The following is a 25,005-nucleotide window of genomic DNA, read 5'->3' on the forward strand; positions in this document are numbered from 1 at the left end:
ACTAGGAATACCAGGATCTAAGAAACAGTATAATAAAACAGAATGCTTTGGTAATGCTGGTCTACCTAAAAACACCAAAAGACACTCAAATTCACAGCGATTGAACCTGTGTAACAGGGAGAACTTTCTATTAAGGGAAACCCACGTACTTTTTTTTTAAGATTTTTAAAATTTATTTTAGAGAGAGTGAGCAGGAAGAAGAGGGAAAAGAGAGGGAGAGAGAATCTAAAGCAGACTCCACACAGTGTGGAACCCGATGGGGGGCTCAATCTCACAACCATGAGATTCTGACCTGAAACCAAGAGTTGTACTCTTAACCAACTGAGTCACCCAGGTGCCCCTCATGTATTTTTAGATGATTATGGAGGGCTCCATCCTTTTTTTCAATACCTGTAAGGGTATGAACATTACCCCCCCCCCAGACACGCCTTTTAAGTGAGTAAACAGAGGAAGATTGAGTGATTTGCTCACAAGTACAAAACAAATTCATGCCAGAATCAGGAATAGAGACAACAGCCACTATTCCAGTTGGTCTTCCAGCACGCCCTTCGCTAGCCTTCATACTAGCATTTTACGAGTCTGAGCATAATGTATTTCTCTTTATGTCACAAAGAGAAACTGCTTCTTTGACCAGGTCCACTCGAATAACTGAAAGTGAACAACAAGCAGATTCTTATGGTTCGTTTTCTCCAAATGATTTCACAATATTGGGATGTGTGAGAAGTAATATTTATTGCAACACGTTACAAGAGAGTGGCAACCAGTAAATGGTCTTACAAGTTGTTGGAAGCAAGACAACTGACACTGGAAAGAGTAATGAAACAAGAAGGCGTCTAGACAAATGCACAGCATTCCACAACCGCTTCATACTCTGTGCACGGTAAATCCTCTCAGAGAGGAGAGAAGGTAAAATCAAAATAAGGCTTGTTAGAAGCTGCATATTAATACCATTGCTATTATTCTGTCTTACAACAAAAGGTGCTGTAAAATCCCTCTGGAGGAAAAAAGTGCAACACGAAGCCTCTATAAAGCAAACATAGCAATAAGGACCCAACCATCGCTTTGACATCTCTCCTAGGAATACACACGGTGCAAAAAAAGTGTTTCAAACTCAGCAAAAGAAGGTTTCGACTGGAATATGGACTTTCAGGTTAAAGATATATTTTGCAGGAAGAGTTCACCCAAAGTGCAAGAGCTACCGCAGAGAGACACTTTCAGGTGGTAACTAAGTGGAAGAAATGCCTAATTTTTCACTAGGTCATAATGATTCCCTTTGAGAAGTGCTTTATCTTGAAACTAATTATTCCAGTTTTTGTTATATGGTTCATGCTTTTAGACTGCAATTGTCTCAAACTTGCTTGATGCTGAATTTTGTAATGTCAGAAAATAACAGCCTGCCAAAAGAGAATCCCATTAGATGGATCCCTGCAGCTGCTTTTACAAGAAGCATGTTGCTGAGCTGCCTTACAGCCTTTTCACATTAACCATATGAAGCTGAGCTTATTTGACCTCGTATTATTCGTTCTCAAATAAAGTCACATTGGAGGAATTGTCTTTAAAAGAGGCTTTCAAACTGGTCCTTCAGGCATTTAAAAAGTCTTCATATAAAAGTCCACTTCTTTAATACATATGAACAAACACCTTTCCTTTAAAAAATCTCATTTTTAAGCCAAAATAAATTACAACTTGCTGAAATATCCTTTCTAATGGCTCAGTGCTTATTTCAGGTACATGGAGCTGTATTTTTTTTTTTTTTTTGCACATCTTCAGAAATTAAAGATACTAAAACACAATGGTTAACTCTTAAAATGACATGAAGATATAACCCTGGCTCAAGGAATAGATCAAGCTTTTAAGTCTTCAGGAATAAAAAACTGATTCTTATCCCATCCATATAGTTTTATATTATATACATATTAACAATCTATTAAATGATTTTTAAAAAAGCACAGAAACTTCATCAAACTATTTTAAAACTCAGAGCACAGAAGTGTAAAGAAACAGAACATTTAATGTACAATCTATCCCATTTGGCAATGTGTAAATCATGTCGAGGGAAGAAAACTTATCTACAAATATAACAAAAGAAAAGGAAGTGTGCTCTAAGAAGTGCTCTCAGGTCCAAAGCTCTTCAGTTCTTCCAAATTTGTAGATCAGAGTGCTAGAAAGATATTAAAAGAAATCATGAGGAAACAGTGCATGGGAATGAGCAACAAAGAAGTCACTTTCTAAGCATGCTTTGACAGGTACCTCCCTGGTTCCTTTGGATCAATTTCTAAAAATAAAGACTGCAGTGGTACTGGTCTGAATGTGCTCATTTTATACAGCAGTTTGTTGGCCTTGATGGCTAAGCTTGGTTGATTAAATAGACTTTCTTAAAGCCTGGGAAGTTATTAGATAGAAAACCTGTAAGGAAAAGAGGCATTTCTCATAGCACAGGGATGGGGGCCACTTTGCATCGCTGGGCTTAGGTCATACCTGGGCTATGATAACCGAGGAATCCTAAAACAGATGAGGCCGCACTTCTTCATTCATTTACCATATAATTACTGTCCCCGGAGGACTGGCTAGGCAGCGGGTCCTAGCTAAGTGCTAGGAATGTTGGAGTCACAGCAAAGCAAATGGTACTCACAAGCAGAGCTGAGAGCCTGAGGAAGACCATCAAATTTCAACAGCAAAAAAATGCTGTAAAGGCGACACACCTGATGCCAAGAAAGTGAAATAGAAGTAGCTAGAGAGGTCGAGAAGGTCTTCCTGAGAAAGTGGCGGCTGAGCTGAGATCTGAAGGAAGGGTGGAAATGATCTTGGTGAAGTACAGGGGGAAGAAGGAGGGTGCAGGGGACAGAGGTAGGGCACGCTGGGGCCGTAAGTTGAGCTGTGGGTACACGGGATGTGTTGGATTTGAAATGTCAGCCACCCAGGAGAGGGAGGAAAGTGGACACTTGGTTCAGACGTGGAGACAGACCCTTGTGACTCATTGGCATATATGCAGTAATCCAGGTCTTGAGCATAAAGGAGTTCACTTTGAGGGAGAAGAGGCCTGGACTTGAGCCGTAAGAAACTTCAAAAGTTAGTAGCCAGTGGGTGGAGGGCCAGCTGCAAAGGAAGCAGAGGAAGAGTGGCCACAGACATAGGAGCCACACACTGCTACTTAGAAAGGCCCAGCACAGAGGAAGCACACAGCAGGTTGGTTAACTTGCCAGGCTCTGAGCTGAGCATTCAGTTAATGCAGTAGCCAGGCCACATGAGCACAGGAGTTTTTCTTTTCTTTCTTTTTTTTTTTTTAAGATTGTATTTATTTATTCATGAACAACACAGAAAGACAGGCAGAGACAGGCAGAGGGAGAAGCAGGCTCCCTACAGGGAGCCCAATGCGGAACTCAATCCCAGGACCCCAGGATCACGACCTGAACTGAAGGCAGATGCTCAACCACTGAGCTACCCAGGTGTCCCTAGATTAGAGTTTCAAGATCTGATATCTGAGATCTTGAAAGATCTTGAAGATCTAAGATCTTGAAACTCTAAACAGTGCCTAAGATGTTCTCAGGAAAACTTAACTGTATCCCCAAAGGACTGTTGGTCACATGCCAGGAAATAATTACAAGACAGCAGGAACCATCAAACATCTTTGAAAGCCACGAGTGTCCAGGCCACGATGCAGTAAGAGAGCAGAGCACAGCGGTCTCCTTAAACGGAGGGGACGGAGCTGAGAGTTCAGAGAGGCCAAAGTGGCTAGAGTCCGTGAGGCAGAGTACACACGGCTAAGGAGTGAGGGAGACATGCAGGAGACTCCCCTTGAGTCTTCTGCTGAGAACTGATGAGCAGATGAATGTGAAGAAACTACTCAAGGAGAGGGAAGGAGTAAGTCCCTGAGCTGTCACAGGGCTGGGAAGACTTCCCAACCTCCTAAGCAGTGGGAAGCCTCAGAATCGATGGCGCATAAAATGCACCCCCTTAGTCAGGGGACATGTCACCCCTAGACTGGGGCAGCTCTGGCTCTGTCCTCCAAAGCTTACAAGCGAGACTCAAAAGGATCAAACTGTCTCCGAGTGACCTAAGTGCACCCAGGATGAAGATCAAAAACGTTTAAAGGAATGCCAAAAAATCCAGCCCCCACCCCCACAACCAGCTGCATGTGAAGAAGCAACTGGAAGGAGAAAGACCCAAAATAAAGAGAGTAGAAATTAACAAGAAGAGACTCAGAACTGACACAGAGGAACTCTGAAACAGTTAATAAACATGCATCCTATGTTCAAGAAGGTGCTGGAGAGCGTGAGCATGATAAGGAGAAATAAGGAAAATCAAGCAAATGGAGAAGAAACCCATGTGTCTGATGTGACACACCCCTGGATAGGAGTGATAGTGGACACCTGCAGGAGAGGAGACTAGTGTGACCATAAAGATATAACAAGAGCAAGTGTCCCAAATGAAACACAGAAAACAAAAAACAAAAAAGGACGAAGTACTAGGGGTAATGACTCAAGCAGCCCAGTATATATGGATTCCGACGACAGTGGGATGGACGGGGGAAAATCTTTGAATAAATAATGGCTGAAAAGATTCCAAATTCAATGAAAATGAAACCCATAGAGAGATCCAAGAAACTCGATGAACCCCAAACAGAATAAACATGCAGAAGGGTTCATCTCAGCACATCATAATCAGGTTGCTTTAAAACAGTGACAAAAACAAAGTTCTTCAACGCTTAGATCTTAATGATTTGGGGGGTACGGCTATAAATTTATAAGTGGATGCCTAAAATACTTATCTTTAAGTTAAAAGACATTCATTCTGAAAAGCATAGGATATGGGCTTAATATTTTTATTAGTAGGTTCCAATGTGGGGCTCAAACTCATGAGCCTGAGATCATGACCCAAGCTGAGATCAAGAATCAGATGCTTAACCAACTAAGCCACCCAGGTGCCCCATGAGCTTTATTTTAGGGTTTTTTTTTAGAAGATTGCCCCTGAAAAATACTTTTGCTTTGTTTTTATATTTACTTTTCTTAAATACTTAATCAAAAATTCAATTTCCTAACCGGTTTTGTATATGACATGATAATAACATATATTAAATCTGATTTCTGTTTTTCTTTTTTAAATAAAACCTGATATGGTTTTTAATGGCTATGGAAGAGTAGTCTGGGTTCAAGTCTCTGCTCTGCAATTACTAGCTGGGTGTCCCGAAGTAGGCTTTGAACCTTATTTCCTCATCTATAAAATGGGAGCATCACCCGGTTTTTAAGTAGTATTTCAGACAATTACATGGGAACTGCAAGACAACATATATAAATCATCCAGCTGAGCTCTTAGCTCAGAGCAGGACCCCAATTAAATAGTTTACATATGCCCCTTTATACAACAGTGGAATTTTCACCTTTTCAAAGAAGTTCTACACACTGTTAACTAATTCAAGGGATTTATACATGTTCCATTCTATATGCTGCTCTTATAATGAAGTGAGATTTCTGTAAATGCTTTAGGTGTGGTTAAGAAATTAGGCAACTTACCTAAAAAATATAAGTGCATTTTGAAAAAACACAGCTAATCCTGGATAAACATCAGTATCTGCACAAAGTAAAAACAGATTAGAAGATTGCAAAAGGCAAATGGCAGTGGTGCAGTATTTGTGCCACTCACAATGACACGCTCTGTATATTATAAAATACGGCTATTATTCATTATCTATGATGAAACTTTAGGAAGAAAATGTCCATCTTATTCTCCCAAAACATCTTGTTCTCACTCTGGATAAAAGACAGTGAACTTCATAGGTTCTCTTTTTTGTCTAAGGCGATTCCTATGCTTGTAGCTGCAAGAGAGCTGCTAAGGAAGCAGCAGTAGCTCGCTCTGCCCTTATTTGCAGTTTTGCCTCTTGAGGTTTCACTTATCCTCGGTCAAGCAGATGATCCTCCTGATGGGTCATCAGTAGGTCACCAGTAGCCTAAAGCTACATCACTCACCTCCCTTCATCTAGTCACACAGATGTGTTGTTATCTCACATCATCACCAGAATGAGAGGGTGATTATAGTACAAGGTATTTTGAGAGAGAGAGAGAGAGAGAGAGAGAGAGAGAGACCATATTAATGTAACTTATTACAGAATACTGTTATAATTGTTCCATTTTATTATTAGTCCTTGTGGTTAATCTCTTACTGTGCTCAAACTTTATCATAGCTCCTCAAACTTTATCATAGCTCCTCATGTATAGGGATATCAGAGTACAGATAGGGTTCAGTACTCTCCATGGTTGCAGGCATCCATGGGGGGGGGTCTTGGTACATAACCCCCATGGAAAAGGTGGGGGAAAAACTATTGTATAGAAATACAAAAATGGGGGTGCCTGGGTGGCTTAGTGGTTGAATGTCTGCCTTTGGCTCAGGTTGTGATCCCAGGATCCCGGGCGGGATCAAGTCCCACATCAGGCTCCCTATGGGAGCCTGCTTCTCCATCTGCCTATGTCTCTGTCTCTCTATCTCTCATGAATAAATAAATAAAATCTTAAAAAAAAATGTTAGATACAATTTAATTCTTGATGATTTAGTAGTCTAATAATCTGTATACTTACAGTGGGCAAATTATTTAGCCTTATTATGCCTTAGTTTCCTCATTTGTAAAATGGGCATTATAACAGCACCTACCCCACAGAGTATGAGAAATGTATGACTGTGTGTATAGTGCTTCGAATAGTGCTTGGCCCATAAAGTGCTATGTAAATGTTAGCTGCTATTATGATTAGTCATAGGTCAAGAAAATCTGCACAACAAAAGATTTGAAATATGTGTCAGAAATGCTCTCTGAAGCAAAAGCATATTCAATTTATAAACAGGAAAGTATATATAATGAGCACTGCTGTACAAATAAAAAGATGAAATCCACAACTGAGAAATTTCTTTTTTTATTTTATTTTATTTATTTATTCATGAGCGAGGCAGAAAGAGAAACAGAGGCACAGAAAGAGGGAGAAGGCTCCCTGTGGGGAGCCCAATGCGGGACTTGATCTCAGGACCCAGGGGGATCATGCCTTGAGCCAAAGACACTCAATTGCTGAGCCACCCAGGCGTCCCCACAATTGAGAAATTTCTCATTGTGTACTAGTTCTTTAAAAAAAACACACACAACCAATGACTGCACAACCTTTACAAACTTCCTACTTCCCTACACACCTTCCAGAAATGATAATTTATGCCCATTTTCATAACAGAAATTGGAAAGTTCCACCAGTTGCTTGAAGTCACTAAGTAGATTTTCCAAGGAAATCAGTAATAGTACTTAGAGCCAGGGACAGAGTGAGCTTAAAACACACTTCCCTACATGATTGCATTTATATGAAATAGGCAACTCTACAAAGACAGATTAGTGGTTGGGGATCCCTGGGTGGTGCAGCGGTTTGGCGCCTGCCTTTGGCCCAGGGCACGATCCTGGAGACCCGGGATCGAATCCCACGTCGGGCTCCCGGTGGATGGAGCCTGCTTCTCCCTCTGCCTGTGTCTCTGCCTCTCTCTCTCTCTCTCTCTGTATGTCTATCATAAATAAATAAAAATTAAAAAAAAAAAAAAGATTAGTGGTTATCTAGGGCTGGTGGAGAAGGTAATGGAAGTGACTGCTAATGAGTAAAGGGTTTCTTCTGGGATGACAGCGTTCTAAAATCAGAGTGTGGGGTGCCTGGGTGGCTCAGGTGGTTAAGTGTCTGACTTCGGCATAGGGTCCTGGGATCATGCCTGCCATCAGGCTCCCTGCTCAGTGGGGGGAGTCTGTTTCTCCCTCTGCCCCTCCCCTGACTTATGTTCTCCAGCCCCCTTCAAATAAATAAAATCTTTAAAAAAAAATTGGATTGTGTGATGGTAGCACAACTCTAGGTATATTAAAAACACTGAAACATACACTTTAAAGGGGTAAATTACTTGAAATGCAAATTATATCTTAATAAAGCCGTTTTTAATAAAGCACTTTCCTTTACATGAGGAAACTGTGTCCTCCATTAGTATTTTTAATTAAAATAACTCTCTTCTTTCTTTCTTTTTTTCTTTTCTTTTTTCTTTTCTCCTTCCCTTTCTTTCTCTTTCTTTCTTTCTTTCTTTCTTTCTTTCTTTCTTTCTTTCTTTCTTTCTTTCTTTCTTTCTTTCTTTCTTTCTTTCTTTCATCTCTACACCCAACGTGGGGCTCAAACTCACAACCCTGAGATCAAGAGTTGTACACTGCCCCTCCAACTGAGCCAGTCAGGCACCCCTACATTTTAGATATATTTGATGAACAATATTATCTAAACAGCAGTCAACCACTTGTACTGACTTATTTTTTTTTTTAAGATTTTATTTATTTCCTTGAGAGAGAGCATGTGTGTGAGAGAGAGAGAGCGCACACAAGCAGAGGGAGGGGCAGAAGGAGAAGCAGATTCCTCGCTGAGCAGGGAGCCCAATGTGGGATTTGATCCCAGGACCCCTGGATCATGACTTATGCTGAAGGTAGACACTCAATCACTGAGCCCCCCAGGTGCTCCAGGAAATAAGTTATTTTGTGCTGAGTGAAAGACAAAAATTTTCAAAGATAGAGCTAGGAACTGAAGGGGTCCTATCAAGGGTATTAAACATCAGCTGTGGGTAAGGACAAGGCCATGCAGCAGTTAAGCAGAGTGACAAAGAGATTGCAGGGGTAGAGGGATCAGAGGATGAATAAGTGGTGTTACGTGTTATCTGAAACAGACTCCTGGTCTTTGAAGTGAAGGGAGAGAAGCAGGTTCTTCTGAGACTGGATCCTGCCTTTGATCCCACCCTGGAGGAAAACCATGGTGCCTGGAGCAGCCACAAAACTCAGGATGGTGCACTGTGAGCTCACTCCACTGAGTGAGAGAGCAGGTTTCTGCATGAAGGCTACAGTCATGTCTTCAGTCTTACCCCTAAAAATCTCCCCTGTATCTATGCCTAAAAAATTCCAGGCTGGGTTGGAGAGAGGACATCTCAGTGGAATACTGGGGTTTATACCCCTGAGCTGAAACTCTCGAGGCAAGGTATGTTTTGGAATTCAGAAATTTTCACATGTAGGAATGGTGATGCAGGGCAGAAATACAACATAGCAGCCCAGCTCTGTTGGGACCAGCCTCCACAAGGAAATACAACCACATTCTAGCAAGAAAACATCTGAATATCAATTCAATGGAATAAAGACCATAAGGAGCCCCCGTCAACTTAGGTCAGGTTTGGCTGCCAATCTGGTTATGAGAAACCTAACTTTCGGCACTTTGTGGATTTTAGGATTATGTATATGGGATTGTAGATCTGTACAGATTTCCCACTTTACCACTTACAACCCTCAGTAAATGGACCTCGAGTATACAGCCTGGCTGTCCAGGGTAAAGAAGGTAATCAGAAGCTCTAGAAATGGCTGAGAGTTACCTGGTCTTGTCAGTGGCTTAGATTCCACAACCAAGCTATCCCACACTGCACTCAGCGACCCCACTGAGAGGTTTTATTAAATAACTTAGGTATCTTCAAGCTAAGTGAATAGTTACACTAAATTTTACTCCAGGTGGAGCTAACGGACTACACTACATGTAAAAGACGTACGTGAATCTCTATGAAATAAAAGAGGAGTAAAATTAATTAGTTAATTAATTTAAGAAAAAAAGAAATAAAAAGGAGAAATAAATACTTACTTTGGGTAACATATGCACCAAAGAGAATCCACATGGAAGCAATAAGTGATCCAAACATCAACATGAAACCAATGAAGAGCCAAACTCGAGCACCTATATAAAGAACAGGCTTTAGGATTTCCACTCATTTCTGCAGCTGTCTTAAGAATGAGTCACAATGGAAACACCATTAACTTAATACATGCTATGCATATCAAAGACAGCCACATATTCCCATACACCTGCTCTAACAATTAACTGAATAAAGTCTTAAAAAACAAATTAAACGGGGTTAAGCCACACTTGGGAAGAGGAAAAAAAAGAGAATCATCTTTCTGCTGGCTGTAAACTAGGTGAGCATCTAAGTAATTACATGACTGAATTGATTAACTGATTAATTAAACCCTAAAGCCATCATTAGCTTTGCCAGAGGAGTAACCTGGATTCCAACAGCCATTGATTTTAAATAATAACATTTTATTTATATACTATGAGCAGTAAAACATGACTAAAATAGAACTTCTAGGAGTAATTTTAACAATTATATACAATCATAACTAGGCCTATATAAAGAGACCTTTTATTTTCTGCTGATAAATCCCTCTTTGCCAGTGTACACTGACAACTCAAAGTGCCTTTACCTGTTCTTCCTAAACAGCCGCTTTCATAGCTGTCACCTCTCACCTGAGCATTGGACACAGCATTTATCCTGCAACAACACAAAATCATTTCCTAAGCTTGGATGCTGCTAAGATAGTCACAGATGTTTATATATCATTTCGAAGAGAAACATTTCCTAATTAAAGTCAGTATCTGGATAACTGAACATTTCTTTTTAACTTAACAAATATTCTCGTGGATAGAAATGTTACAGAACTCTTTACCTAAACTTCACCCAGAAAACATACTTAGTTTTAAGAAATTACTATCACTAAAAAAAAAAAAAAAAAAAAAAGAAGAAGAAGAATTTACTATCACTTGTGTCCAGAGATTATGAAAGAGGGGCCAATTTTCTGAGTTCTTCACCTATTTTACATTTACACATGAATGAGTCAGGGTGAGTCATCGCATTTTAAGGTTCTCATTATAACCAAGAGTTAAGTTCCTCTTTTTGTTAAAGGTCAAGTGATTTTCTCTGATCCATTTCTCAAAGTCACACATTTGATGTCTATATAATAAACAGGCCCACTTTACTCATGCTCTTCCCATTTTTGTTAGAGCAAGGTGCATTTATAGTAGAAATGTAGATAGTATAGTATGTATAGTAGAAAAGCCTCTTCTCTGCACCCTTAATAGGTGTAAGTAGTTCTACCTTCTACAATTTAACTTTTTAAAAAATATTTATTTAGAGAGAGAAAGAGTGCACCAGCAGGATAGGGAGGGGCAGGAGGAGAGGGAGAGAGAATCTTAAGCAGGCTCCATGCCCAGTGTGGAGCCAACAGGGGGCTCAATCTCATAACCCTGAGCCAAAATCAAGAGTTGGACACTTGATTCACTGAGCCACCCAGGTACCTCCACAATTTAACTTTTATAACTCTTTACAGTATAAGGAAATTATGTAATCTTAATGTTTTAACACAGTTTTTAAAATTAATAAAAGAGATCCACAGAAAGTTTCCAAACTCTTTTATGAAGTGAGATTTGACAGATAAGCCCAAAAATGATTTAATAAAAAAGAAAAGCCACAGGCCAATCTCATTAGAGGCCAATCCCCCCTCCCGTCAGCTACTGGCAAACACAAATATTAAAAAAATAAATTATTCTCCATGCTAAAAGTTCCATGTGTGACAATACTCAAGGAATGATTCTCTAAAAAACAATCTAGAAATGTAACATATTTCATTAAATCTAAGATGCCACTGATTTTTTATGATCCATGATTATTTTTTTTACCACCAAGAAAAAGGAATATTATCAATTGTGGGGCGCCTGGGTGGCTCAGTGGGTTAAGCATCAGACTCTTGATTTTAGCTCAGGTCATGATCTCAAGGTCATGACCCCAAGTCTGCTCAGTGTGGAGTCTGCTTATGCCTCTCCCTCTGCTCCCTTCGGCTCTTTTCCATGTGCCTGCACTCTCTCCCTCAAATAAATAAATAAACATCTTTAAAAAAAATAGATTCTCTCCCCCCACCCTCTTATTCTCCACCACCAAAATTTACATATATATAAAATCAACTGTAATTATAAGGTAACACTGACTATAAGAAGCACTCCCATATTCAGAAATATTCAAATATAAAAAATAATCTTGGGACTGATAAAATACAGTACTGACCAGTTTAACAATATTATAAGAAAAATCATGTGATAATCTATAGATGCTAAAAAGATATGTGACTAAATTCAGCACTCATTCTTGATTTTTAAAATCTTAATAAAATGGGGAAAAATATATATTTATCATGTCAAAGAAGAATCCATTGATTATTAAAAGGTTATTCCAGATATTAAAAACTATAAGGAAAACATTTTTGGAAAACAATCTTGAATTAAGAATTACCTTCATACTTACATGAAGAAAGCCAATGTGGAGAACACACCACACGTATGAAAGGCATGGTTCAACTGCTCTGGCTTAGGGTACACCACGGCAGCATCAATCATTATCCACCAACCTGTAAAAAACTTGTGCAAGAGCCCAAGTCATTAAGATAACACTACCACTTCGGCTTAGCATGAAGTTACTTGCTCTGTAATATTCCTATATTTCTACAGACCATATAAATGAAACATAATATATTTCTACTTTAGAGTTTTGGATGTGGAAATATAACAAATAAGAATCCCTTGCTGACTTACTCTGGATAACATCTGAGGTGAACTTAACCTAATCAAATCAGTGTAAGATTCTGAAGTTCTGCTCTCAATTCAGGATAAAAAAAATGTGTTATCTGGAACGAATTATCTTCTTCTTTTATCCTCCATAATTACATGCACTGAAGCTCTCTTTTTAAAATATATTATTTAGGGCAGTCCGGGTGGCACAGTGGTTTAGCGTGCCTGCAGCCCAGGGTGCGATCCTGGAGAACCGGGATCGAGTCCCACGTCGGGCTCCCTGCATGGAGCCTGCTTCTCTCTCTGCCTGTATCTCTGCCTCTCTCTATCTCTCTCTCTCTCTGAATAAATTAGAATATATTATTTATTTATTTATTTGAGCGCAAGAGCGCGAGCACACATGCGTACAGCGGGAAGGGCAGAGGAAGAGAATCTCCAGCAGACTCCCAGCTGAGTGCAGAGCCCAACACAGAGCCAGATCTCACAACCCTGAGATCATGACCTGAGCCAAAATCAGGAGTCGATGCTTAACTACCTGAGCCGCCCAGGCACCCCTGAAGCTCTCTTAAGTAACCTCCAGCTAACCAGCTCCTGATTACCTGATGTGTTTCATTCTCTCCAGAGAACATTCCTCTTTGATATGCCCAAGCTCTTCTGCTTCCACAAATGAGCTGCATTACCAAGTGTCAGCTGTCATGTCTCCAAAACTATTTAAGCCTGCTGCAGTTTTAATCGATGATGCAGTTTGATTAAATGCTGCCTAACTGTCTGAACACAAGTTTGTAAAATGTAATGTTTCTATGTAAACTAAGCTGAAAAGACTTAGAGGAACTTTTAAAGAATGTCATGGACAAATTAAGTGCAGGTGAGATGACCACAAAGCGCATAAAAAAAGTAGAGAATTCACAATTATCTTTAATTCCTGCTCTGGGTTATTTATTTTTTTTCTACTAGACCTCAGGTATAGAACTGTATACTGAAAGAGATACATTTTAAAAATGTAATGGATACTGAAATTGGCTTCAGAAACTCAGTGAGGGCAGGGAGTAGATGATGGAACACTAAAGCAAGATGGTCTTGATTTTTTTTTCTGAAGCTGGACTGTATGAACATGGGGTGAGTAGGGTTCTTGATCCCATTCTATTTTTGTTGACTGTACATGCTTAACATGTTTTGTAATAAAAAACTGAAAAAGAAAAAAAAATGTTAGGAAGAAAACGAAGCAAGTGTTTCCTCCACAAATGTCTTCCTCTCATTTCCCTGTCAGAGCTGCAGCGGGGGGTAACTGGGCTGGGGTCCCTTTCCTAGAGCACTGCAGGGCTTCAGTTCTAACACAGCCTCAGGTCCTTACTGCTGTCTACACATCCTGAATCTCAGTGAGTCACAACACTATTTGGTTATCAAGTTCCAAGCCTCTGATGAGCTTACAGGACTTATATTGTATCATTAACTTAAAAAATGCTACTGCTTGTAATAACTGTATTATCACTTGAACTGAAGATATTAAGTTTAACAAATTTATAAAGTCAAACCAACCCAGGGCTTGCTTACCATGTTTTGTTCAGCAATACCTAGAATTCTAATTATTCCTCTAAAATAACAGTGAAATAAACACTTCTGAAAAGGTATTCGTGATCCAAAGGAATTGACAATTTTCAGGGCAAAGGGATGCCTGGGTGACTCAGTGGTTGAGTGTCTGCCTTTGACTCAGGGCATGATCTCTGGGTCCTGGGATCAAATCCCACATTGGGCTCCCCAAGGGGAGCCTGCCTCTCTCTCTGCCTGTGTCTCTGCCTCTCTCTTTCTCTCTGTGTTTCTCATGAATAAAAAAATAAAATCTTGGGATCCCTGGGTGGTGCAGCGGTTTGGCGCCAGCCTTTGGCTCAGGGCGCGATCCTGGAGACTCGGGATCGAATCCCACATCGGGCTCCCGGTGCATGCAGCCTGCTTCTCCCTCTGCCTGTGTCTCTGCCTCTCTCTCTCTCTGTGACTATCATAAATAAAAAAAAAAATAAAAAAAAAATTAAAAAAATAAAATAAAATCTTAAAAAAAAATTTTTTTTTAGGGCAAAAAATTAGGCAAAGTGTCACCAACCAGACCTTTTCACTTACCAATATGCCTGCTACCACAGAAGCCACGGCATTTCTTCTCTCACTCCAGTCAATACATTCACATTCTGGCCAACGGAAATTATCGAGGAAGCCTGCCATTTTCACCCCGTAAGCATGGATTTTTCATTAAACTCTGTATTCGACAAATAAAAAGACAAAAAATAATCAAATCTAAGGAAATGTTTTTAAGAAGTGAAATATCTTTTCCTTTCTTAAAGTTTTAAACAGAAATTGGCTTTAGGTCCAGACCTAGAGTTAAGGAAGAAAAATTAAATACTTGAATGAATACCGACTGACATGTACACACAGGATTGTGTTGGGACACAAGGGGAAGTTTACTATTTGCTAAATGAGCCTGATGGTTTTAAAACATGACTGCCAATTCTCTGACACTTCTGCTTCACTGAGAAATCAATGTCCCTCTCCTGGAACTCAGGCTTGGCAATCAAAACTGGCTGACCAGTAGAGTAGAGGAAGTGATTCTATGTAATGTCTGCCATACAGCTTCTATGACTAGATAGTAAAAGGCAACACAGCTTGTAGCTCGTTCTCTAGAACACTAGTACCAGACTTCTGAGTTGCCATGTAAAAAAATCTATGGTCAGAATGCTGTGAGGAGACCATGTCCAGGTGTTCTGGCCCACGGTTCCCAGCCAACAGGTAGCACCACCTGCCACATGTGTGAGCAGCCACTTCTAGGTGACTGCTCTTCCAGCTATTGCACCAGTCCAGTACCCAGACTTCCAGCTTTACCCAATGAAGCCCCAGATATATGGAGCAGAGACACCATCCTGGCCATGCCCTTGGCCAATTACTGACTCACAGTAAACCATAAGCATAACAAAATGGTTGTTTTAAACGACTAAGTTTCAGAGTTATCAGGAACACAGCAATCAATAACTTGCAGGAGAAAAATCATGTGCATAAAGAACTATAAGGGTATAATATGCCGTGAGAATTTTTTTAAGTACATTTTGAGGGGATCCCTGGGTGGCTCAGCAGTTTGGCGCCTGCCTTTGACCCAGGGCATGATCCTGGAGACCCGGGATCGAGTCCTGCATCGGGCTCCCGGCATGAAGCCTGCTTCTCCCTCTGCCTGTGTCTCTGCCTCTCTCTCTCTCTCTCTGTGTGTGTGTGTCTATCATGAATAAATAAAATCTTTAAAAAATATAATAAAACAAAGTACATTTTGATGAGGTGATCCAGGAACACCTTAAATTCCAAAAAGTAAGGGGGAAAAAACTATTTGAAAGCACTGAAGAGTGCTGAAAAGCAGGCAGACACTGGAGGGAATTTAACCCTCAAAAGAAAACACAAGGAGTTAAGATCTAGTTGGACAGGAATGAGTCACAGGAAGGAGCCCCAAACACTTTAATATAAACTCTCTTTAAATACCTGGCTAATCCCCCAGAGAGAACATAAATGGAGGAAATTTCAAGAAACTCAGCAGGAAAACAAACAAACAAAAACAAGCTGGAAGGCTAAAAGAACTAAGCAGAGCTCTCCTACTGCCCAATGCAGAATATTTTAGAGTTTGTTCCACTGAGTCAGAAGAGATCAGTAAACATCTTGGCATAGTAAACATCTTGGCATTACTCTAATAAGGTATAAAACCAAGTGTCTACAATTTGAAGGTGCTCAGCCAGCATTTTTAACAGCCTGTTAGAACAAAAACTGACATTCTTCGGATGAAGATAACTGAACTGAGAGTATCTATAATTTATCATCCACAATGTCTAATATGTAGCCAAAAATTACTAGACAGGGGATCCCTGGGTGGCTCGGCGGTTTAGCGCCTGCCTTTGGCCCAGGGCGCGATCCTGGAGTCCCGGGATCAAGTCCCACGTCAGGCTCCCGGCATGGAGCCTGCTTCTCCCTCCTCCTGTGTCTCTGCCTCTCTCTCTCTCTCTACGTCTATCATAAATAAATAAATAAATCTTTAAAAAAATTACTAGACACTCACAGAAGCAGGAAGAATGCAATCTATTTTCAAGCCAGGGGCGGGGGGGGGGGCGGTGCGGGGAGAAGTCAATAGAAATAGGCCCCAAAATGACTCAGATATTGAAATTAGCAGACAAAGACTTTAAAGCTACCATAAACACAATCAAAGACTTAAATGAACATGGCCCAAATGAAGTGATGAAGAATCTCAGTGGAGAGATTTTAGAACTGAAAATTATAATATTTGAAATTTTAAATGAACCAAATGGACTTAACAGGAGATTAGGGACAGGAGAAGAAAAGAGTGGTAAACTTGAGGGAAGATCAAAAGAAATTATCCAATCTAAAGAACAGGGATGTTTTTTCCCCAACTGAGAAAAAAAAAAAATGAACAGAGCCTCAGTGTACAGAGGATCACTAGTAACTGATCCAATATATGTTGAACTAGGTCCCAGAAAAAGACAGAATGAAGAAAAAAATATTTGAGAAAATAATGGCCGATAATTTCCCACGTTTAGTGATAAATAGTAATTTATAAATCCGGGAAGCTCAGCAAACTCCAAGAAGGTTAAACAGAGAAAACTTCATAATCAAATGCTGAAAATTAGAAAAAAAAAATACTTGAAGTAGTTTTAGGGGGGAAAAAATCAACATATTACTATCATTTTTTCAACATATTACATATAGCATAGAATAATACAATGACCCATCTATCACCAGAAACAGAAGTGGCCAGGATACTGAAAATAATTTCTTTAAGTGCTTTTTAAGTGATCAATTTCAATATCTAGTGAAAATATTCTTCAGAAAAGAACATGAAGGGGCACCTGGGTGGCTCAATCAGTTAGGCATCAAACTCTTGATTTCGGCTCAGGTCATGATCTCAGGGTGGTGAGATTAGGCCCCAAGTCGAGCTCCAAGCAGAACTTGGAGCCTGCTTCTGATTCTCTGTCTCTCTCTCCCTCTGCCCCCCAACCCTGACCTTGTGCATTTCTCTCTCTCTCAAAATAAATATTTTTTTAAAAAGGGAGCATGACAGCCATTCTACTATCTACCCAAGAGAAATAAAAAGATATATCTACATAAAAACTTGAGCACAAATTTCATAACAGTATTAGTCATAATAGCCAAGAAGCATAGCAATCCAACATATATCAAATGAATAGATACATGAAATGTGGCATACCTACAATGGAATACAAATTCAGTAATGAAAGGGAATGAAGTACTGACACATGGTATAACACAGAGGAACCTCAGAAACATTATGCTAAGTGAAAGATATAAGACCACATCTTGTATGATTCCATTTATATGAAATGTCCAGATGAGGGAAATCTACAGACAGAAAGTAAATTTGTGGTTGCCTAGTGACAGTAGGGGGACTGGAACAGAGAGTCACTGCTAATGGGTACAAGGTGCTAAAATTAGACTGTGGTCAGACCATCGTAGGGGAAGGGAAGAGAGAGGTAGACCATGAAACAGACTCTTAACTACAGAGAATACACTGATGGTCACCAGAGTGTAGGTGGGTGGGGGATGGGGAAAACAGGTGATGGGAACTAAGGAGGGCATTTGTGATGAACACTGGGTGTTGTACCGAAGTGCTGAATCACAGCTGTATACGCATATGTGAAACGCATATTACACTGTATGTTAACTAACTAGAATATAAATAAAAACTTAAAAAAAATAATACTGTGGTGGACAGCCCGGTGGCTCGGCGGTTTAGCGCCGCCTTCAGCCCAGGGTGTGATCTAGGAGACCCGGGATCGAGTCCCACATCAGGCTGCCTACATGGAGCCTGCTTCTCCCTCTGCCTGTGTGTGTCTCTGTCTCTGTCTCTGTCTCTGTCTCTCTGTCTCTTGTGAATAAATAAAATCTTAAAAAAAAAATAATACTGTGGTGATGACTGCACAACTCTGTAAGTATACTAGACATCATTGACTTGTACACTTGAAATAGGTGAATGTTAACATATGTATAGCTCAATAAAGCTTTTTTATAAAAATGAAGATAAAAATATTCTCAGGTAAACAAAAACTGAGGTAAATCATCACGAGATCTGCACTAAAAATAATGCTATAGGAAATTCTTCAGGCTGAAGGGAAACGACACCAGATGAATCTCTGATCTGCAGGGAGAAATAAGGAAAACCAGAAATGATCAATATGTAGATAAATATAAAAGACTATCTTTTCTTCTTATACTTAAAAGAGAACTATGTAAAGCAAAAATTTAACACTGCATAGCATGTCCACAAAGATGGACTTCTTTATAAACAGTATGTTAGTTATATTTTCAAATAATATGCTTAAATATGGATTCAGGTGAAATACCTCTAAATTTAAAGTAATGGATCCAACTATGCTGAAAAATAAGTACAATTAATATATGATAGAAGGTCCAAATACTGGAAACATTGCCTGGGAGACAATATTTGCAAAACAACTATCTGACAAAGGACTTCAATCTATAATATAGAAAGAACTGGACATGAGTAATAAAAAGATAAAATATAGGCAGTAAAAAGTATGCAAAAGACTTGAGCCAATTTCAAATGGGCAAAAGACTTAAAAAGACAACTAATGACCAAGAAGCACATAAAGAGGTATTCAACACCGTCAAGTCATTAAGGAAGTGCAAATTGATGAAATAACACCTCACATTCACTAGAACAGCTAAAATTTAAAAGACTGGCACCTCTCAGCATGGGTGAGGTTGTAGAACAAGTGGAAATCTCATATATTTCTGGTGGCAGTTTCTTATAAAGTTAAAAATAAACTTCCAATTCCATTCCTAGGTATTTGCCAAAAGAAGTAAAAACACATATCGACACATAAATAAAGACTTAGAGAAGAATGTTTTTAGCAGTCTTATTCGTGATAGCCCCCAAATGAAGCAACCTAAATGTTCATCAACAGAAGGATGGAGGGTGCCTGGGTGGCTCTGTGGTTGAGCATCTGCCTTTGGCTCAGGGCCTGATCCCGGGGTCCTGGAATTGAGTCCCACATCAGGCTCCCCACAGAGCCTCTGCCTATGTCTCTGCCTCTCTCTCGTGTGTCTCTCATGAAAAAATTAAAAAAAAAATCTTTAAATAAATAAAGAAATAAAACAGAAGGATGGATAAATAAGTTATGATTGAGGGGCGCCTGGGTGACTCAGTAGGTTAAGCATCTGCCTTTGGCTCAGGTCATGATCCCAGGGTCCTGGGATGGAGCCCCATGTCAGGCTCCCTGCTCAGTGGGGAGTCTGTTTCTCCCTCTCCCTCTGCTCCTCCCCAACCCTGGGCTGTGCTCTCTCGATCTCTTGCTCTCTCTCTAATAAATAAATAAAACTTTTTAAAAAAGTTATGATTGATTCACACAATGGAACACTGTTCTGCAACAAAAAAGGATGAGTAGATACATACAACTGCACACACACACAAAAAGAGTAAACCCTCAAAGACATGACTTAAGTGAAAGGCAGACACAAAAGAGTATATACTGCATGATTCCATTTAAATGCAACTTAAGGAGAGGCAAAATTAGTTAACAGTCCAGAAATCAGAACAGTGCTTGCCTCTAGAGGGTAAGTCCTGACTACAAGGGACTTTTGGGGGAGGAGTGATGGAAACGTTCTGTACCTTAATTGGGATAATGGTTATACAGCTACACACATTTATCAAAAGTCATTGAAGTATACACGTAAAACCTGTGTATTTTACAGTATGTAACTTTTACCCACAAAATGTTTTTAGAAGTTTATCATTCAGATATGCTTTAGCTACACTGACGGCTTGCACATTTTATCGCTCTTCTGTAGATATGGCAATGGATTATTTTCAAAGATTAAATATTAACTGGTTAATAGGGAAGGTTAAATTCACTATGAATTTAAGACAATTTCTGAAGTTAAAAGTCTTATTTTCTATTATAAAATTCATTTCCCATATATTAACCCAATTAAAAGTAGTTCTAGAAGCAGAAAATATACAGCTATTTGCAGACAGTGATTTCTCAAAGGTCATGATTTCCTCCCTTCTGGGGCTTAAATTGGAGGGTCAGGGATGGAGAGCCACAAAGACACATCAAACAGAGTAATACAAATAATGACTATGGAGGAAATGTGCAGGATCCTAACAGCGAGTAAAGGGGAGACTTATTTTAGAAAGGGTGATGGGGCTTCTGCCGTCCTGGTGCTGCTTGTGTGCTTCTTTGGTGTGGACCTGGTACCTCTTTTGTGAAGAGGCAGCTGGGGAGACTCTGGCGCTCGTCAAGGCTGGTGAAAGGCCCAAGGAAGGAATGAAGACTGAGAACAACGATCATATTAATCTGAAGGTGGGGGGCAGGATGGTTCTGTGGTGCAGTTTAAGATTAAGAGGCATACACCACTTAGTAAACTAATGAAAGCCTACTGTGAACGACAGGGTTTGTCAGTGAGGCAGATCGGATTCCGGGGTGATGGGCAACCAATCAATGAAACAGACACACCTGCACAGCTGGAAATGGAGGAAGAAGAGACAACTGCTGTGTTCCAGCAGCAGACAGGTGTGTACTAAAAAGTGAACCTGCTACTTTACTCCAGAATTCTGTTCCTCCAGACCAAGAAGATATTCTCAAATAGAAAGCCACAATTTGGTTCCACCAGATCCTGACTACTAGAGTTTTCTCTATTCTTTCATTTGCCCAGCTTTTTTTCATTTCCCCATTCCTCTATTGTATATAAAGTAACTGTGTATGTGCACAGGCATATTGCATTTTTTAAACTAAATGGCCAATGTTGCTTCTCCCTCTGCCTGTGTCTCTGCCTCTCTCTCTGTCTCTCTCATGAATAAATAAAATCTTTAAAAAAATAAAATAAAATGGCCAATGGTATGTTTTGATCAACATCAAATGGGGATGGGATGGAGGAAAATAGTGCTTCTGTGAAAATACCTCCTCTTTTCATTAGTGGCATGATCAGTCAGCTCTCATCTTTATATTCCAGTAAGTTACTTTGTTCTCACTGTTTAACAAAAAAAGAACATAAAAATCCTTGCATACCTTGTTCAATTGGAGAATTTTATTTATATTTTAAAGATTTTATTTACTTATGCATGAGAGAAAGAGAGGCAGAGACACAGGCAGAGGGAGAAGCAGGCTCCATGCAGGGAGCCTGATATGGGACTCAATCCTGGGACTCCAGGATCACGCCCTGGGCCAAAGGCAGGCGCCAAACCGCTGAACCACCCAGGGTTCTGGATTGGAAAATTTTAATGTTTTTCATTTATAATTGTAAAACCAACAACAATTTTATAACTTTTTTGTACATAGCTGTTACATGTAGGGCAATCTGTCTTTAAGTAGGGATAAATAACTCTAAAAGAAATGAATCCTAGATAGTTTTTCCCTTCAAGTCAAGTATCTTGTTTAAATAAATTTCTTAAATAAATAAATAAATAAATAAATTTCTTGTTTAAGAAAAAAAAAAAGAAAGGGTGACACGGGGAAGCCTCTATGATGAGGTAACACGGTAAAATCTTAAAACATAATAAAGTTTAAAAGCTGAGCAAAGTGAATTAGATTAAGAAGAAACAAAAGAGGGGCATCTGGGTGGCTCAGTGATTGAGCATCTGCCTTTGGCTCAGGGCGTGATCCCGGGGGTCCTGGGATCAAGTCCCACATCAGGCTCCTCGTGGGGAGCCTGCTTCTCCCTCTGCCTGTGTCTCTGTGTCTCTTATGAATAAATAATAAAAATCTTAAAAAAAATTTAGTAGCATGAATAAATGCTAATGGTTACTAAGTGAAAAAAAGCAGGTTATTAAAACGGTATGTATAACATTATTTCCTTTTTATTTTTATTTTTTAAGATTTAATTTATTTATTCATGAGAGACAGACAGAGAGAGAGAGAGGCAGAGACACAGGCAGAGGGAGAAGCAGGCTCCACACAGGGAGCCTGACTTGGGACTCGATCCCAGGTCTCCTGGATCACACTCTGGGCCGAAGGCAGCGCTAAACCGCTGAGCCACCCGGGCTGCCCCATTATTTCCTTTTTAGAAAAAAGAACTACCAACAGACATAAAAAGACCTACACATATGTAGAAATACCAGAAAGACAAACACCAATACTTTTATAATATTAATATATATATGTGAGTGATAGGATCATGTGTGTTTTGCTTTTTGTCTATTTTCAAAGTTTGCAGCCCTCCTGAGCATGAATTACTTTTTATTTATTTATTTTTAAAAAGATTTTTATTTATTCATGAGACACACACAGAGAGAGGCAGAGACACAGGCAGAGGGAAAAGCTGGATCCCCTGCAGGGAGCCCATGTGGGAATCGATCCCAGAACCCCAGGATCACGACCTGAGCTGAAGGCAGATGGTCAACCACTGACCCAACCAGGTATCCCAAAATGCTTTTTAAATACAAAAATTTAAAAAGTTATTATAATTAAACACAATGAGGAGCTGATTCTTCTTGCCTGTTGAAAAACCTCTTTGTATAATGTACTATGTCTGTAACTGCTTTTAATAAACTTATGACTTTTTTGAGATCAAGGAAATTACTGGCATGTTCTCCCACAAAACTGACCCTGGTACCAAGTAAAAAAAAAAAAAATCAAGATTAGAGAACTGAACAAATGGATTGCTGGTCTGACCCACCAGTCTTGAAACACATTAGATAGCAATTATTCCCATTACTAAGAGAGGCAACTCTTTATAAAAGGAAATATGAATCCTTTTCAGAGGGCATTTTAAGTGAGTCAACTGTCAAAATTTCATTTCCAAAAACTCAGTTTAGGAAACCCAAGGACACTTGCAAAAGCAAGAGGAGAAAACAACTATAGCCTTCAACATAAAAACACGGTCTGAGAAATTTCCGTAAGCATCCCAAATAACATCTAATTCAGGAATGTTCCCATTAATCAAATTTCTATACTACCATCTGTTTGTCCTGCCATCTCTCCACTAGTTGTTAAATGCTACTGCTGTTGGGCACTGAATATATAAAAACAACTAAGGCAATCAATGTAGAAAGCAGTCTAGTTAGGAACACTGTTAGGCGCCTGGGTGGCTCAGTGGTTGAGCGTCTGCCTTTGGCTCAGAGCATGATCCTGGGGTCCTGGGATTGAGTTCTACATTAGGCTCCCTGTGGGGGAGCTTCTCCCTCTGCCTGTCTTTGCCTCTCTGTGTCGCTCATGAATAAATAAAATCTTAAAAAAAAAAAAAGCAGTAAAAAAAGGAACCTTGTTAGAACAAGTAATTGCATTACAATGTGGGCTATAGGGGATCCCTGAGAGGCTCAACGGTTTGGCGCCTGCCTTTGGCCCAGGGCGCGATCCTGGAGTCCCAGGATCCAGTCCCAGGATCAAGTTCCGCATCGGGCTCCGGGCATGGAGTCTGCTTCTCCCTCCGCCTGTGTCTCTGCCTCTCTCTCTATGTCTATCATGAACAAATAAATAAATAAATCTTTAAAAATATATATATATGGGCTATAATACACAAACATTATGAGCTGTAGTGCAAAAGTGTTGCACTATATGAAATCAAGTGTTATAGGACAGTACTTGCCAGGAAGAACTGAGGAAGAGCAAACTTGGTGGAGTTTTGAAGCATGAATAAGAGTTTGGCAGATGAAAAAGAAGGAATAAAATTACAGGCTTGTAAGTAGGGAAGCGACAAGATCATCTCTGTGATTTAGAAAGACAATGCTGGCAGTGACAGTGTGGAGGAGGGACTGGAGAGAAATGTTAGATGCCTGCCCTCGTTCTAGACAGGGAGAGAATTGGGAGGTACACTGAAGCCACACTGGTTACAAGCCAAAGAAAGGGTTTTTATTTGAGGACTACTTAAGTGGCATTATCAATAGGCAGGGAGAAGCCGAGAATGACTATGGCTGGGTGCCCAGTGGATGGTGACACACCATTAGCCCAAACAGGAAAGAGAGAATGGGAGAGGAGAGTCTGAGCATGATGCACTTGAAAAAACTAAAGGACATTCAGGTGGAAATTACATAAGACAGATATACAGAAACCACTGAAAGAGCCATTTAAGACAGAAATACAGATAAGAGGCTCACAGTAATTGTTAACTGAGGTCATAGGGCAGTTAAGGTATCTCGGGGAGAAGGTGTGGAAGAGCACCAAGGATTCAGTATTCGTCTCTGACTCATGTCCTTTGTTCGCCTGAATTACTGTGTGCAGGCACTATGGTCGACCTACAAATATAATGGCATTTAGTCAGCACAAGACTCCTCTGAAGCATGTAGTGAATTATTTACAGAACACCTCCTACGAGCAAGGCACGGTGGGGAAAATAAAGATGAATAAAACAGCCCTCATCATCATCAGATTTATAAACTAGCAGAGAAATCAATTAACATTTTCATGACATTAAATTAGAATATGTACCATTAAAAAATCAGATTAACAAAATATGAAACAAAATATAAATATCATTCAAGATAGGAGGCCCACATAGTGAGAGCAAAACAACCTGACTCAAATGAAACAAAAATAAAATCTGTGTCTTCCTCACTCTTGCTAGTACTAGCTATAAATTACAGGAGGTGTAT

At 39.8% G+C, this 25,005-nt stretch overlaps 1 protein-coding gene and 1 pseudogene across 4 annotated transcripts in view; one reads left to right on the forward strand and one right to left on the reverse strand.

Moving 5' to 3' along the window:
• Positions 1-713: 713 nt before the first annotated feature.
• The window catches only part of TMEM50B (transmembrane protein 50B), a 36,176-nt gene continuing 11,884 nt past the window's right edge, over positions 714-25,005 (reverse strand). For 3 of the 4 annotated variants that reach the window (XM_055313695.1, XM_055313694.1, XM_055313696.1), the window contains exons 2-6: positions 14,520-14,652; positions 12,145-12,257; positions 10,274-10,341; positions 9,654-9,746; positions 6,891-7,524 (exon numbers count right to left, since the gene is read on the reverse strand). In XM_055313695.1, coding sequence (XP_055169670.1) covers positions 7,358-7,524; positions 9,654-9,746; positions 10,274-10,341; positions 12,145-12,257; positions 14,520-14,618 — 540 coding nt within the window. In that variant the 5' untranslated portion in view covers positions 14,619-14,652 and the 3' untranslated portion in view covers positions 6,891-7,357. Of the gene's footprint in view, positions 2,162-5,510; positions 5,569-6,890; positions 7,525-9,653; positions 9,747-10,273; positions 10,342-12,144; positions 12,258-14,519; positions 14,653-25,005 lie in introns of those variants that run through there. The other variant, XM_055313697.1, reaches the window with a different exon arrangement.
• On the forward strand, positions 20,621-21,102 carry LOC129502014 (small ubiquitin-related modifier 2-like; annotated as a pseudogene).

The sequence above is a fragment of the Nyctereutes procyonoides genome, unplaced genomic scaffold, assembly GCF_905146905.1.
Source record: "Nyctereutes procyonoides isolate TBG_1078 unplaced genomic scaffold, NYPRO_anot_genome, whole genome shotgun sequence".
Lineage (NCBI taxonomy): Eukaryota > Metazoa > Chordata > Mammalia > Carnivora > Canidae > Nyctereutes > Nyctereutes procyonoides.